Raw genomic sequence first — 13469 nt, 5'->3', positions numbered from 1 at the left:
CTACTTTCCCACCTTTGGAAGTCTGTTGTTATTGTTGTTTTTTCTCTAGGTTAGTTGATCATTATTAATAATTAGACATGCTCAATTTCATGAAACAAAAGTTCTTATCCTTTGAAATGGTAGCACTTTTATATATCATATATCTTAGGGCTTGTAATGGTACAAATCAATTTGACTTGAGGATAAACTTAGGTAAGTGGGTAAAGAAAATCATGTTTCTCCTCCATCCAGTCTAATTCCTCTTTATTTTGAGTAACCTTTCCAGATTCATCCTCTTAAAGAATTATAGAAAGAGCATAGCAGTGAAAAGAAATGGAGCTGAGGTAGAATTCCAGCTCTACCACTTACTTTGTTATTTTTTAAAAATTATTGGAATATAGTTGACTTACAAATTTGTGTTAATTTTAGGCATACAGCAAAGTTAAGTCAGATATATATATATATATAATATTACTTTTAGATACTCAGTTTGTGATTTAGATACATTATGTAACTTTCTCAAAATGTTTTCTCTTCCGTACAATGCATTAATGGCACTTGGTATGGGGATTGTGGGGAGAATTAAATGATACTACAACAGTGAAAGTGCTGAGCATTCAATTTATATGCTCAATATTAAATCAACATGAATTGTCTTCCCATTTTTACCCCAGAAAGTTTTTTTTAAGATGGGAGTTTCAGTGTCACAAAGCATCATCAGGAATAAATAAAAATGGTACTTTGGCTCAAGTGGTTTTCAACAGATAATAAGACAATGGCTGATATTAGTTGAAAGAAATATTTTAAATTGAGAGACAGCTAACTGTGGTCCTATTTTCACAACAGAGGGTAGATGGAGCCTTTATATATCTATTTCCTAACATATGATGAATAGGGTCAAAACCCAAAATAGAGGTTCCCAGGCTAGGGGTCAAATTTGAGCTGTAGCTGTTGTCCTATGCCCCAGCCACAGCAATGTGGGGTCTGAGAGCATCTGTGACATACACCACAGGTCACAGCAATGCCGGGTTCTTAACCCACTGAATGAGGCAAGGGATCACACCTGCCTCCTCATAGACATAGTTGGGTTCATTACTGCTGAGCCAATGGGAATTCACATTTTTTAAGGTCTTATTGGCTTTCTTCAATGAATCCTGAATTGAGCAGCATCCCACTTAGCAGATCAAATGGAGTTCTGAAGAGCTGTAGAAAATAAAAGGCTTTTATGGTCAGAAGAGGGCAGGAAAAGGAAGTTTTCAACAAAGAGTGGATTGTTTCAGGCAAGGTCATCTTCCTATGGGGGACAGAAGGGCAAATTACCTCACTAGTGCTGACCAGGTAATTCTAGATTGATTGGTTAAAGTTACATTCCTGGGAGAGGTTGAAACTGCAGTAATTAGGTGTTAATTTTCATTTGCTTATTTGCTTACATGAGGCTTAGCACAAGTGACTCCATTTAGGGTCTGTTGTCTCTCTCTCTCTCTTTTTTTTTTTTTTTGACTTTTGTCCTTTGAGGGCTGCACCTGCTGTATATGGAGGTTTCCAGGCCAGGGGTCTAATCAGGACTACAGCTGCCGGCCTGCTCCACACCCACAGATCCAAGCCATGTCTGTGACCCACACCACAGCTCACAGCAACTCCGGATCCTTAACCCACTGATCAAGGCCAGGGATTGAACCCGCAACCTCATGATTCCTAGTTGGATTCATTTCCACTGTTTCACGACGGGAACTCCTGTTGCCTCTGTTTTAACAATAGTTAAGTGTACTGCGAAAGGATCAAGTAAAAACATAATTAAGATTATGGACTTAATGGCAAGTTTCAGGATTAGCTCAGGAATTGTAGCTCACAATAAACTAGTGTTTGCATACAGTACTGTGGTATTCAAGGCAGGAAACACAGTTTCTAATACCAGCCAAATAAATGTTTGGAAAAGATTCAAATGACAGAATGCTCCAGATTTGCTTTTATTCTGATACAGGACATTTTTGTTGAGTCAGAGTTTCTGTGCTGTAACATGAATTCCCTGGGAGTAAATACCAGTTAAATGCATGGAGCTATCCCTGTGGTATTCTTTGATTAGCTGTTCTGCTAAATAACATTGAAAACAAAAGGCTTCTAAAGACAAGGCAACTTGGTTTTCTCAGGGGTGTTTCACATATTCTGTGTAAACTCTTGTAGTTACCACAATTGAATTCACTGCAAGTTGTCACAAAAATTACATGAAATTTGATGACTTCAGTATGGTCTTTCTTTCCATAGAATTCCTCCACCTAAAGCTCCTCCAATGAATGTCCTCTCTGCAGTAATCACTGAAGCTTTTGGAGTGGCACTTGTAGGTTATGTGGCCTCACTGGCACTTGCCCAAGGATCTGCCAAAAAATTCAAATATTCAATTGATGACAATCAGGTAGAGTATACCCCAACCCCTCTCCACACCTCTCCACAGCTATTGCATAATTGTATAGTGTACTCTCAGATCCCAAAAGTGTTGAAATTATGATAAATAAAACTTTCCTAGGTATATAACAAGAATGGGTAGAACAAAACAAAGTCTACAAGTCATTCACAGAAATGTGGAAATCTGAATTTCATGAATTAGTTTATAATACACTTATTTTTAGAGGGGGACATCTTGATGTTCTCTTTGATTTGTTTTTAGGAGAGAATCTAAATATATTTATCACTAAATGCTGACGTTTAAAAATTATGAATTTCAAAATACAAGGAATTCTAATGTTACTCTTAGAAAAATGAAAGGATGCAAAAGTAAGAGTTCCCATTGTGGTTCAGCAGTAACAAACCCGATTAGTATCCATGAAGATGTGTGTTCAGTCCCTGGCCTCGCTTAGTAGGTTAAGGATCCAGCATTACTGTGAGCCATGGTGTAGGTCGCAAATGCACCCTGGATCCTGCGTTGCTGTGTCTGTGGTGTAGGATGGCAGCTACAGCTCTGATCCAACCCCTACACTGGGAACCTCCATATGTTACAGGTGCAGCCCTAAAAAACAAAAACAAAAACAAAATAAACATCAAACAGACAAAAAAAACCAGAATGCCAAATTATTTATATCTAAATAAATATATTATTGGATATAATTATATAGTATATATAATTATTTATATCTAAATAAATATATTATTAGATATAATATATTTTTATATCTAAAATTATTTATTTGCCCCAGTTTTGAGTTCTGTAAAAAGGCAGATTTATTCACTCAACAGATATGTATTGAGCCCTACTGTATACCAGGCACTGGTCTAGAAACAATAGATATAATACTATATACCAGACATGTCTTTCCTTATCTCATATCCTCCCACTGTCTTCCCAAAATACACAGGTTAAAATCCTTTTACAAAGGCTTGTAAGGCCCTACCCCACCTTGGCACCAGCCCTTTTCCTCTATGTTCTTATATTTATTTTATATTTTGTTGTGGCTGAACTTACTGCTTTGTTTTTCCTTGAGCCACCTAACTGTGGTTCTGGCTCAAGATATTTACACTTGCTGTTCCCTTTTCCAGGAAATTTGTACCCCTAGGTAGCTCCATGCCTTCTTTATTCAGATGTTCCCTTCTCAGAGAGGCTTGGTAAGCTAAAATCCTAAACTCCAAAATTTTCCACTGCCTTCTCTGCTTTACTTTCCATATTACTCTTGTTTATTGTCAGCATTATCTCCCTGGAACACCAGTCTGTGAAGGCAGGGATATTTGTCTGTTATTTACTGGTAATAGCAGAAGCAGAAAAATATTAGGAGGCTTTTTAATAATCCAAGTGACAGTTGATGACTTGGACCAGGATGTAGTAATGAAGGAGTTGAGAAGTGGATAGATTCTGGATTGGATGTGAATGCCATACGGGAAAAGGGGAAGTTAAGACCATCTCTAAAACTTGCAGCCAAAACAACAGGAACTTGAGATGGGGAAGGATGTAGGAGGACCAAGGTGAGAATGTGTAAAGCAATAACCTGATTAGTTAAGTTTGGGATACTTGTTAACCATCCAAATGAAAATGCTGAGTAGCAGGTTCAGTCTGAAGCTCGGAAGAGTGGTCTAGGCTGGAGACATTAATTCGGGAGCTGTCAGGGTGTATTTGGGTAGCCAAGATTAGAGGGAGAAGTGGTCCAATATTTGTGTTGTATGAGAAGGAGCCACAAAGGAGAGTGGGAAGTGGTGGCTAGGGAGGCAGGAGAATACCAAAAGGGTGAGAGGACCTAGCAGGGGCTAGAAAGAGCCTTTAAGGAAGAGGAAATGAGCAACTGTGTCAAATGCCACTTTTAGTTCAGGTAATTGGATTTAGCATTTCGGAGGTCATTGGTGGAATGGTGGGAACTAAAGCCTTGATTGTAGTGATTTAAAAGGGAATTTGGCAACAGATACAATAAATACCTTGTACTTCCCTATAAGGTTGTTATAAGGATTAAATGAATAAAGTGCCTAGAACAATTTCTGGCTCATTGTTACAATGCCCTCAATAAATATTAGCTATTTTAAAAATAATGATTAAATTACAACCAATGGAGAGAACTGAAATAGATACAAATAAGTCTCATCCTATGACATTTTACCTTGGTCTCTAAAAGTTAATTTTGCTTAAGAAATCATATATTCTCCTGTTATCAATCCTGTAGGAGTTTTTGGCTCATGGTCTCAGCAATGTGATTCCTTCATTTTTCTTCTGCATACCGAGTGCTGCTGCCATGGGAAGGACTGCTGGCCTGTATAGCACGGGAGCAAAGACACAGGTAACTTTGCTATTCAGCAGGATCAAAAGAATTGATGGGCCTTTGCTCTCCGTCTTGAAGAATTGGAAGAATAAGTTACTCTCTAAAGTCCTGAGAATATTCCTGCTTCTACAGTTTTTTAAACTAGTTTCAAGGAGTGTATCTCTTTTCTTTCTTATGAATGATCCTTCCAGAAGCTGAATGACACACACAAAAAATCTGGTATTAATGGCAGCTTTATTGTCAAGCTTTGAACCGAAGCTCCCTCTAGTGGTACCTCTGCACTTTTTGCTACTCTAACTAGACAATTTGAAATTTAAAAATTTTTATTTGCTCCCTTTAAATAAAATGAAATCAGCTATATGCAAAATCAGTCCTTGGCACTGACATTTATGTCTATATAAATTTACAGGTATGTAAATGAATAATGAGATATCTGTGCACATTTTGGTTTAAAGACACAATTATATATTTTTAGGAACTGAAAGCAATTTGACATTTGAGAGCCTGCTGTATACCAAGTATTATGCTAGGTACTTGAAAGATGATAACGATGGTAATGAAGATGTCTCCGTGATGATGGTGATGGTGGTGGTATTGGTGGAAGCATATATTGAGTTATAGCCATACATTGTCTGTCATATTTTTTATATAAATGTACTCATTTAATCTTTTAGACAATTCTATGAAGCAGATATAATTATTACCCTAAATTCCCACATGAAAAAATTGAGGAACAGTGGGTTAAACTAACTTACTTAGGCCACAGAGCTAATGAGAGGCAGAGCTGGGATTTGAACCCAGATAAATTTATTCCAAATCTTGCAGTCTTAACCACTGTTCTATACAAGAAAATTTATGTATATGTCAATTTAAGAAATTAAAACAATTCACATTTATTTAAAATTAGAATTGAATGAAAATTCATAAGACATTTTATGTGATAATTAAACATTTATAAGGAGACTACCTTGTATTATGTCCTTTTGGTGCAGGTGTTGCAGAAGAATAAATTTGAAAAATATATAGTTCTTGACCTTGGGGGAAAGTGGCAACAGAAAGATGGGCAAATAGCCATTAAAATATAGCATAAAACTAACTAATAAAACTATTCATGAGTGTACCATGGAACAGAGGGGAAGCCACTACAGATTTTGAATGTATAATAATTTTACAAAAAATTGCCACAACTCATTAGGTAAGATGTGAAATTTTCATTCAGCATCATTTTACATGGCAATTTGATTGATTTTTCCTCAGTGATTTAAAGTATAGATTCATCATGTGTATTGGCAGAAACATTTTTGCAAACTCAAATAGTTGCAATCTAAATCTGAATGTTTAATTCATAGTGTACTCAAGCATCATCCTTTAATCTGAAGACTCTTCTATCTATAAAAATCTAGGATTCTATAGTAGTTTCCATTTAGTTTCTTACAAAGATGAGTGTATTAGATGTCCTCTCATCATGTTCAGGCCAGATAAGGATAATGAGTCTTAAGGCATGGATTCAGAGCCTGGATTTGTGTTCTAGCTCCAACACTAGTGATTGGGTGACTTTTCGCAAGTAACTTGACCTTTCTAGCCTAACTGGACTTGGCTATTAAAGTATTTGTTATAAAGATTGAATTGATACCTGCTTATTTAGCACAATGTCTGAACACCATAAATGTATCTCCAATGATAATGCTTACAGATTTTATTAAGCATTTTCATAATTAATTATTTTCAGAACTTTTTGGTTAACATTTAATTTTAAAATATCCTGGCTTGATTGGGATGCAGCAAAGCAGTTTCTAGTCCAAGATGACTTTCTAACTTGTTGGTGATCTTCAGCAAGGTAGTGTCTTCATCTATAACATGGACTGAGAAATTTGGAACAGAATCCATGAGGTGTTTCATCTTGAATGCTGTTCATCTGTGGTGTTTCCTTGGGCTCATCTAATCACTGCTAATACTATTTTAGTAATAACAAAACCATCTGATTCAGCTTTTTAATGTTCACTCTTGACTATCTAAAAGAGAATACATTGAGGAAACACATAGTTATTTTTAAATCTGAGATTTTTTTCATTTGTGCTGATTATAAATTTCTTCACCTAATAGGGTAGATATGGAAAGGCACCCTTCTTTTCTCTATTCTGGAGGCTACGTGTTTGTTTGAATGATTAGAACAGGTCTTTTCTAAGAACTTTTCATTTAAGAGTTATTTTCTTTATGGTATTCTATTCGTCAGACTTCAGAAGAAATGAAAGGTAGCTAACAAAACACTAGATCAGGGAACCAAAGCTCCTGCTTGTTGAGATTGTTGCAGATCTGTTCAACAATTCCCACTAAATTGCACAGAGAAGGAATCTGATTTAATGTGCATACCCAAATCGAGGATGCTTTCCCATGGTAGTCATTGTAGCATTGCAAGAATTAGGTTTATGTGGGCATAACTTATAGCTGATATGATTTGAAGAAGGCATTGTGTAAGCCATGTCTTTTATTTATTTATTTATTTATTTATTTATTTATTTATTTTCCCACTGTACAGCAAGGGGATCAAGTTATCCTTACATGTATACATTACAATTACATTTTTTCCCCCACCCTTTGTTCTGTTGCAACATGAGTATCCAGACAAAGTTCTCAATGCTATTCAGCAGGATCTCCTTGTAAATCTATTCTAAGTTGTGTCTGATATGCCCAAGCTCCCGATCCCTCTCACTCCCTCTCGCTCCCATCAGGCAGCCACAAGTCTCTTCTCCAAGTCCATGATTTTCTTTTCTGAGGAGATGTTCATTTGTGCTGGATATTAGATTCCAGTTATGAGTGATATCATATGGTATTTGTCTTTGTCTTTCTGGCTCATTTCACTCAGGAGGAGATTCTCTAGTTCCATCCATGTTGCTGCAAATGGCATTATGTCATTCTTTTTTATGGCTGAGTAGTATTCCATTGTGTATATATACCACTTCTTCCTCATCCAATCATCTGTCGATGGACATTTGGGTTGTTTCCATGTCCTGGCTGTTGTGAATAGGGCTGCAATGAACATGCGGGTGCATGTGTCTCTTTTAAGTAGAGTTTTGTCCGGATAGATGCCCAAGAGTGGGATTGCAGGGTCATATGGAAGTTCTATGGATAGATTTCTAAGGTATCTCCAAACTGTTCTCCATAGTGGCTGTACCAGTATACATTCCCACCAACAGTGCAGGAGGGTTCCCTTTTCTCCACAGCCCCTCCAGCACTTGTTATTTGTGGACTTCTTAATGATGGCCATTCTGACTGGTGTGAGGTGGTATCTCATGGTACTTTTGATTTGCATTTCTCTTATAATTAGCGATGTTGAGCATTTTCTCATGTGTTTGCTGGCCATCTGTATATCTTCTTTGGAGAAATGTCTATTGAGGTCTTTTGCCCATTTTTCCATTGATTGATTGGCTTTTTTGCTGGTGGGTTGTATAAGTTGTTAATATATTCTAGAGATTAAGCCCTTGTCAGTTGCATCATTTGAAACTGTTTTCTCCCATTCTGAAAGTTGTCTTTTTGTTTTCTTTTGGGTTTCCTTTGCTGTGCAAAAGCTTTTCAGTTTGATGAGGTCCCATGGGTTTATTTTTGCTCTGATTTCTATTGCTTTGGGAGACTGACCTGAGAAAATATTCATGAGGTTGATGTCAGAGAGTGTTTTGCCTATGTTTTCTTCTAGGAGTTTGATGGTGTCCTGTCGTATATTTAAGTCTTTCAGCCATTTGCAGTTTATTTTTGTGCATGGTGTGAGGGTGTGTTCTAGTTTCATTGCTTTGCATGCAGCTGCCCAGGTTTCCCAGCAATGCTTGCTGAATAGGCTTTCTTTTTCCCATTTTATGTTCTTGCCTCCCTTGTCAAAGATTAATTGACCATAGGTGTCAGTGTTTATTTCCGGGTTCTCTATTCTGTTCCATTGGTCTGTCTGCCTGTTTTGACACCAGTACCACACTGTTTTGATGACTGTGGCCTTTGTAATATTGCCTGTAGTCTGGGAGAGTTATGCCTCCTGCTTGGTTTTTGTTCCTCAGAATTGCTTTGGCGATTCTGGGTCTTTTGTGGTTCCATACAAACGTTTGGATTGTTTGTTCCAGTTCTGTGAAAAATGTCATGGGTCATTTGATAGGGATTGCATTGAGTCTGTAGATTGCTTTGGGTAGTATGGCCATTTTTACAATATTGATTTTCCCAATCCAGGAACATGGAATATCTTTCCATTTCTTTACATCTTCTTTGATTTCTTTGATGAAAGTTTTATAGTTCTCGGCATATAGGTCCTTTACCTCCTTGGTCAGGTGTATTCCGAGGTATTTGATTTTGTGAGGTGCAATTTTAAAAGGTATCGTATTTTTGTATTCCTTTTCTAATAGTTCATTGCTGGTATACAGAAATGCCACTGACTTCTGAATGTTCATCTTATATCCTGCTACTTTGCTGAATTTGTTGATCGGTTCAAGTAGTTTTGGGGTTGAGGCCTTAGGGTTTTCTATGTATACTATCATGTCATCTGCATACAGTGACAGTTTGATCTCTTCTCTTCCTATATGGATGCCTTTTATTTCTTTTGTTTGTCTAATTGCTGTGGCTAGGACTTCCAACACTATGTTGAAGAGCAGTGGTGAGAGTGGGCATCCCTGTCTTGTTCCAGATTGGAGTGAGAAGGCTTTCAGTTTTTCCCCATTGAGTATTATATTTGCTGTGGGTTTATCATAAGTGGCTTTGATTATATTCAGGAATGTTCCCTCTATACCCACTTTGGCGAGGGTCTTGATCATGAATGGATGCTGGACTTTGTCAAATGCTTTTTCTGCGTCTATTGAGATGATCATATGATTTTTGACTTTTCTTTTGTTCATGTGGTGTATGATGCTGATTGATTTGCGTATGTTGAACCATCCTTGTGAACGTGGGATGAACCCAACCTGGTCATGGTGTATAATTTTTTTGGTATGTTGTTGGATTCGGTTGGCTAAGATTTTGTTGAGAATTTTTGCATCTATATTCATCAATGATATTGGGCGATAGTTTTCTTTTTTGGTGGTATGTCTGTCTGGTTTTGGAATGAGGGTGATGGTGGCATCCTAGAATGTCTTTGGGAGTATTCCTTCTTCTTCAACCTTTTGAAAGAGTTTAAGGAGGATGGGCACCAATTCCTCTTTATATGTTTGATAGAATTCACCTGTGAAGCCATCTGGTCCTGGACTTTTATTTGTAGGGAGAGATTTTATGACCTCTTCAATTTCATTTCTAGTGATCGGTCTGTTCAGTTGGTCTGTTTCTACTTGATTCAGTTTTGGCAGGCTGTAAGAGTCGAGAAAATTGTCCATTTCTTCCAGATTGTCAAACTTGTTGCCATATAGTTGTTCATAGTATTCTCTTACGGTTTTTTGTATTTCTGCAGTATCTGTTGTGATTTCTCCTTTTTCATTTATAATTTTGGTTATTTGAGTTCTCTCTCTCCTCTTTTGAGTGAGTCTGGCCAGGGGTTTGTCAATTTTGTTTACCTTTTCAAAGAACCAGCTCTTGGTTTTATTAATTTTCTCTATTGTTTTTTGAGTCTCTATTTTATTGATTTCTTCTTTGATCTTTATAATTTCCTTCCTTCTGCTGACTTTAGGTCTTTTTTGTTCTTCTTTTTCTAGTTCGTTTAGGTGGATGGTTAAGTTGTCAATTTGGGATCTTTCTTCTTTTTTGAGAAAGGCCTGTATTGCTATAAATGTCCCTCGGAGCACTGCTTTTGCAGCATCCCATAGATTTTGAGAGGTTGTGTCTTCATTATCATTTGTTTCAAGGTAGTTTTTAATTTCCTTCTTGATTTCCTCATTGACCCATTGGTTTTTTAGTAGCATGTTGTTTAGTCTCCCTGTAGTAGGTTTTTTCTCTTTCCTTTTCCCATGGTTGGTTTCTAATTTCATGGCATTGTGGTCAGAGAAGATACTTGAGATAATTTCTATGCTCCTGAATTTATTGAGGTTATCTTTGTGTCCCAATATGTGGTCGATTCTTGAGAATGTTCCATAAGCATTTGAGAAGAATGTGTATTCTGCTTTTTTTTGGATGTAGCCATGTCTTAAATGTTTTGTTCTAAATAGGTTATTTGTGAAACCAGTTCTCTATGTGACAAAACTTCACAAAGAAATCCCTTAAATAGCTCTGTCTCTCTTAGGTACTAGACTTAAACTCAGTATATTAATTTAGATTACTTAAAACCTCTCAACTTTTAGAAACATAAAGGATTCAAATCTTTATGCTGCCAAAACCGAGTGTTTCCCTCTACAGCCTCATCTTGGACTGTTTTCCACCTTATTCTCAGCTCTTCAGTCACAGCTCCGCCTTCCTCCTTGGCTCCAGTGCCTGTTCCTTTTGTCTCTGGCTGCCTTCTCTCCCCTCTAAGTTACCTCCTTCCATCCTTCAGATCTCACTGACACTTCTGGGTCAACTGTACTCTTTTCTTCAGAGATCTTAGCCCTATTGGACATTAAACACTCATCAGTGTGATTATATGATTGATGTCTGCCTTCTATTCCTTTTTTTTATATGTAGTGATTTTTATTTTTTTTTCATTATATCTGGTTTACAGTGTTTTGTCAGTTTTCTACTGTACAGCATGGTGACTCACTTACACATATATGTATACATTCTTTTTTCTCACATTATCATGCTCCATGGTAAGTGACCAGACATATTTCCCAGTGCTACACAGCAGGATCTCATTGCTTATCCATTCCAAAGGCAATAGTTTGTATCTAATAACCCCAAGCACCCCATCCATCTCACTCCCTCCCCCTCCCCCTTGCAACCACAAATCTATTCTCCAAGTCCATGATTTTCTTTTCTGTGGAGATGTTCATTTGTGCCTTTTATTATATTCCAGATTTAAGTGATATCATATGGTATTTGTCTTTCTCTTTCTGACTTACTTCACTCACTATGAGAGTCTCTAGTTCCATCCATGTTGCTAAAAATGGCATTATTTTTTCTTTGTTATGGCTGAGTAGTATTCCATTGTGTATATATACCACTTCTTCCTAATCCAGTCATCTGTCGATGGACATTTGGGTTGTTTCCATGTCTTGGCTATTGTGAATAGTGCTGCAATGAACATGTGGGTACATGTGTCTTTTTTAAGAAAAGTTTTTTCTGGATATACGCCCAAGAGTGGGATTGCTGGGTCATGTGGTAGTTCTATGTATAGATTTCTAAGGTACCTCCTTACCATTCTCCATAGTGGCTGTACCAGTTTACATTCCCACCAACAGTGCAGGAGGGTTCCCTTTTCTCCACACCTTCTTCAGCATTTGTTATTTGTAGATTTATAAGTGATGGCTGTTCTGACTGGTGTGAGGTGGTATCTCATTGTAGTTTTGATTTGCATTTATTTCTCTAATAATGAGGGATGTTGAGCATTTTTTCATGTGCTTGTTGGCCAAATGTATATCTTCCTTGGAGAAATATCTATTCAGCTCTTTGCCCATTTTTCAATTGGGTTGTTGGCTTTTTGCTGTTGAGTCGTATAAGTTGCTTGTATATTCTAGAGATTAAGCCCTTGTCAGTTGCATCTTTTGAATCTCCTTTCTCCCATTCTGTAAGTTGTCTTTTTGTTTTCTATTCTTAGGTTTCTACAGAGTAAGGCCTCTGTCTGTTGTGGTTCAGTGTCCTCACTGGTCCTCAGTGTCCAGCCCAAGACCTAGCACATAGAACATGTTCAATAACTATGTGTGGAAAGAATGAATGAAAAATGAAAGTATCTTACAATTATAAAACTAGTCAATTTTCCTGATAGGGAAGAAGGAACAGGTCCAGCCAGGCAAGAGCTTTCATTGTGACTTAATATGGCATATTTGAAGTTAGGAAAGTTCCATTTGAAAGCAGACTTATGACGATAGACTTTAGAGAAACACTTTTTTTTTTTTTTGCTTTTTAGGGCTTCCATCAGCATATGAGCATATGGAGGTTCCCAGGCTAGGGGTCAAATCAGAGCTACAGTTGCTAACCTCAGCCACAGCAACGCAGGATCTGAGCTCTGTTTGCGACCTACACCACATTTCACAGCAATGTTGGGTCCTTAACCCACTGAGCAAGGCCAGGGATCAAACCCACATCCTCATGGATCCCAGTCATATTTGCTACTGCTGAGCCATGATGGGAACTCCTAGAAGCAATTTAATAGAAACATAATGTGAGCGACATAGGTAACTGAAATTTTCTAGTAGTGATATTTTTAAAAGTAGAAGAAACGGGTAATATTAATTTGAATACTATATTTTAATTTGTTTAATATATGCAAATATTATTTCAACAAGTAGACTATCTGAAAACTATTAGTGATGTTTTTATATTCTTTTTTTTAAGGCTTCAAAATCTGCTGTGTATTTTACATTTACAGCATATATTAATACCCACAAGCTAGATTTCAAATGCTTAAGGTCTGTGTGTAGCTGTATTAGATGGTACATTAAGGACCCTTTTACATACAAATCAGTTGATGGTAAAGCCTTTCAGTTCTTTAGAAATTCAAATTCAAATGTTTGAATTGAAATAACCAAAGATACTCATCATCGAATACCAAGTAAGGCTTGAAGACATTTCTATTCTCCACATGTCAGGAATTTTTTTTGCAGTAAATTCCTTCAAATATGACATGCAGAGCATGGTTGTCTAAGAATAAGAAAGTTGTGGGTCTGCTTAAACATATAGCATGAATAAGTGCTGTGGGTCTTGTAGATCCTTACCTTTAAAGAGTGTTAATTA

The 13469-nt window shown here is 37.0% G+C and overlaps 1 protein-coding gene across 5 annotated transcripts in view; it reads left to right on the top strand.

The window, feature by feature from the left end:
* Positions 1-13469, top strand: part of SLC26A7 (solute carrier family 26 member 7) — a 172833-nt gene that overhangs the window by 106023 nt on the left and 53341 nt on the right. For all 5 annotated transcript variants that reach the window (XM_047783621.1, XM_047783622.1, XM_047783623.1 and 2 more), the window contains exons 8-9: positions 2242-2389; positions 4614-4727. In XM_047783621.1, coding sequence (XP_047639577.1) covers positions 2242-2389; positions 4614-4727 — 262 coding nt within the window. The remainder of the gene's footprint in view (positions 1-2241; positions 2390-4613; positions 4728-13469) is intronic.

This window comes from Phacochoerus africanus, chromosome 6 (genome assembly GCF_016906955.1).
Source record: "Phacochoerus africanus isolate WHEZ1 chromosome 6, ROS_Pafr_v1, whole genome shotgun sequence".
In the NCBI taxonomy this organism is placed as follows: Eukaryota; Metazoa; Chordata; class Mammalia; order Artiodactyla; family Suidae; genus Phacochoerus; species Phacochoerus africanus.
Note: the sequence above shows the minus strand (reverse complement) of the source record. Positions and strands in the feature narration are given on the sequence as shown.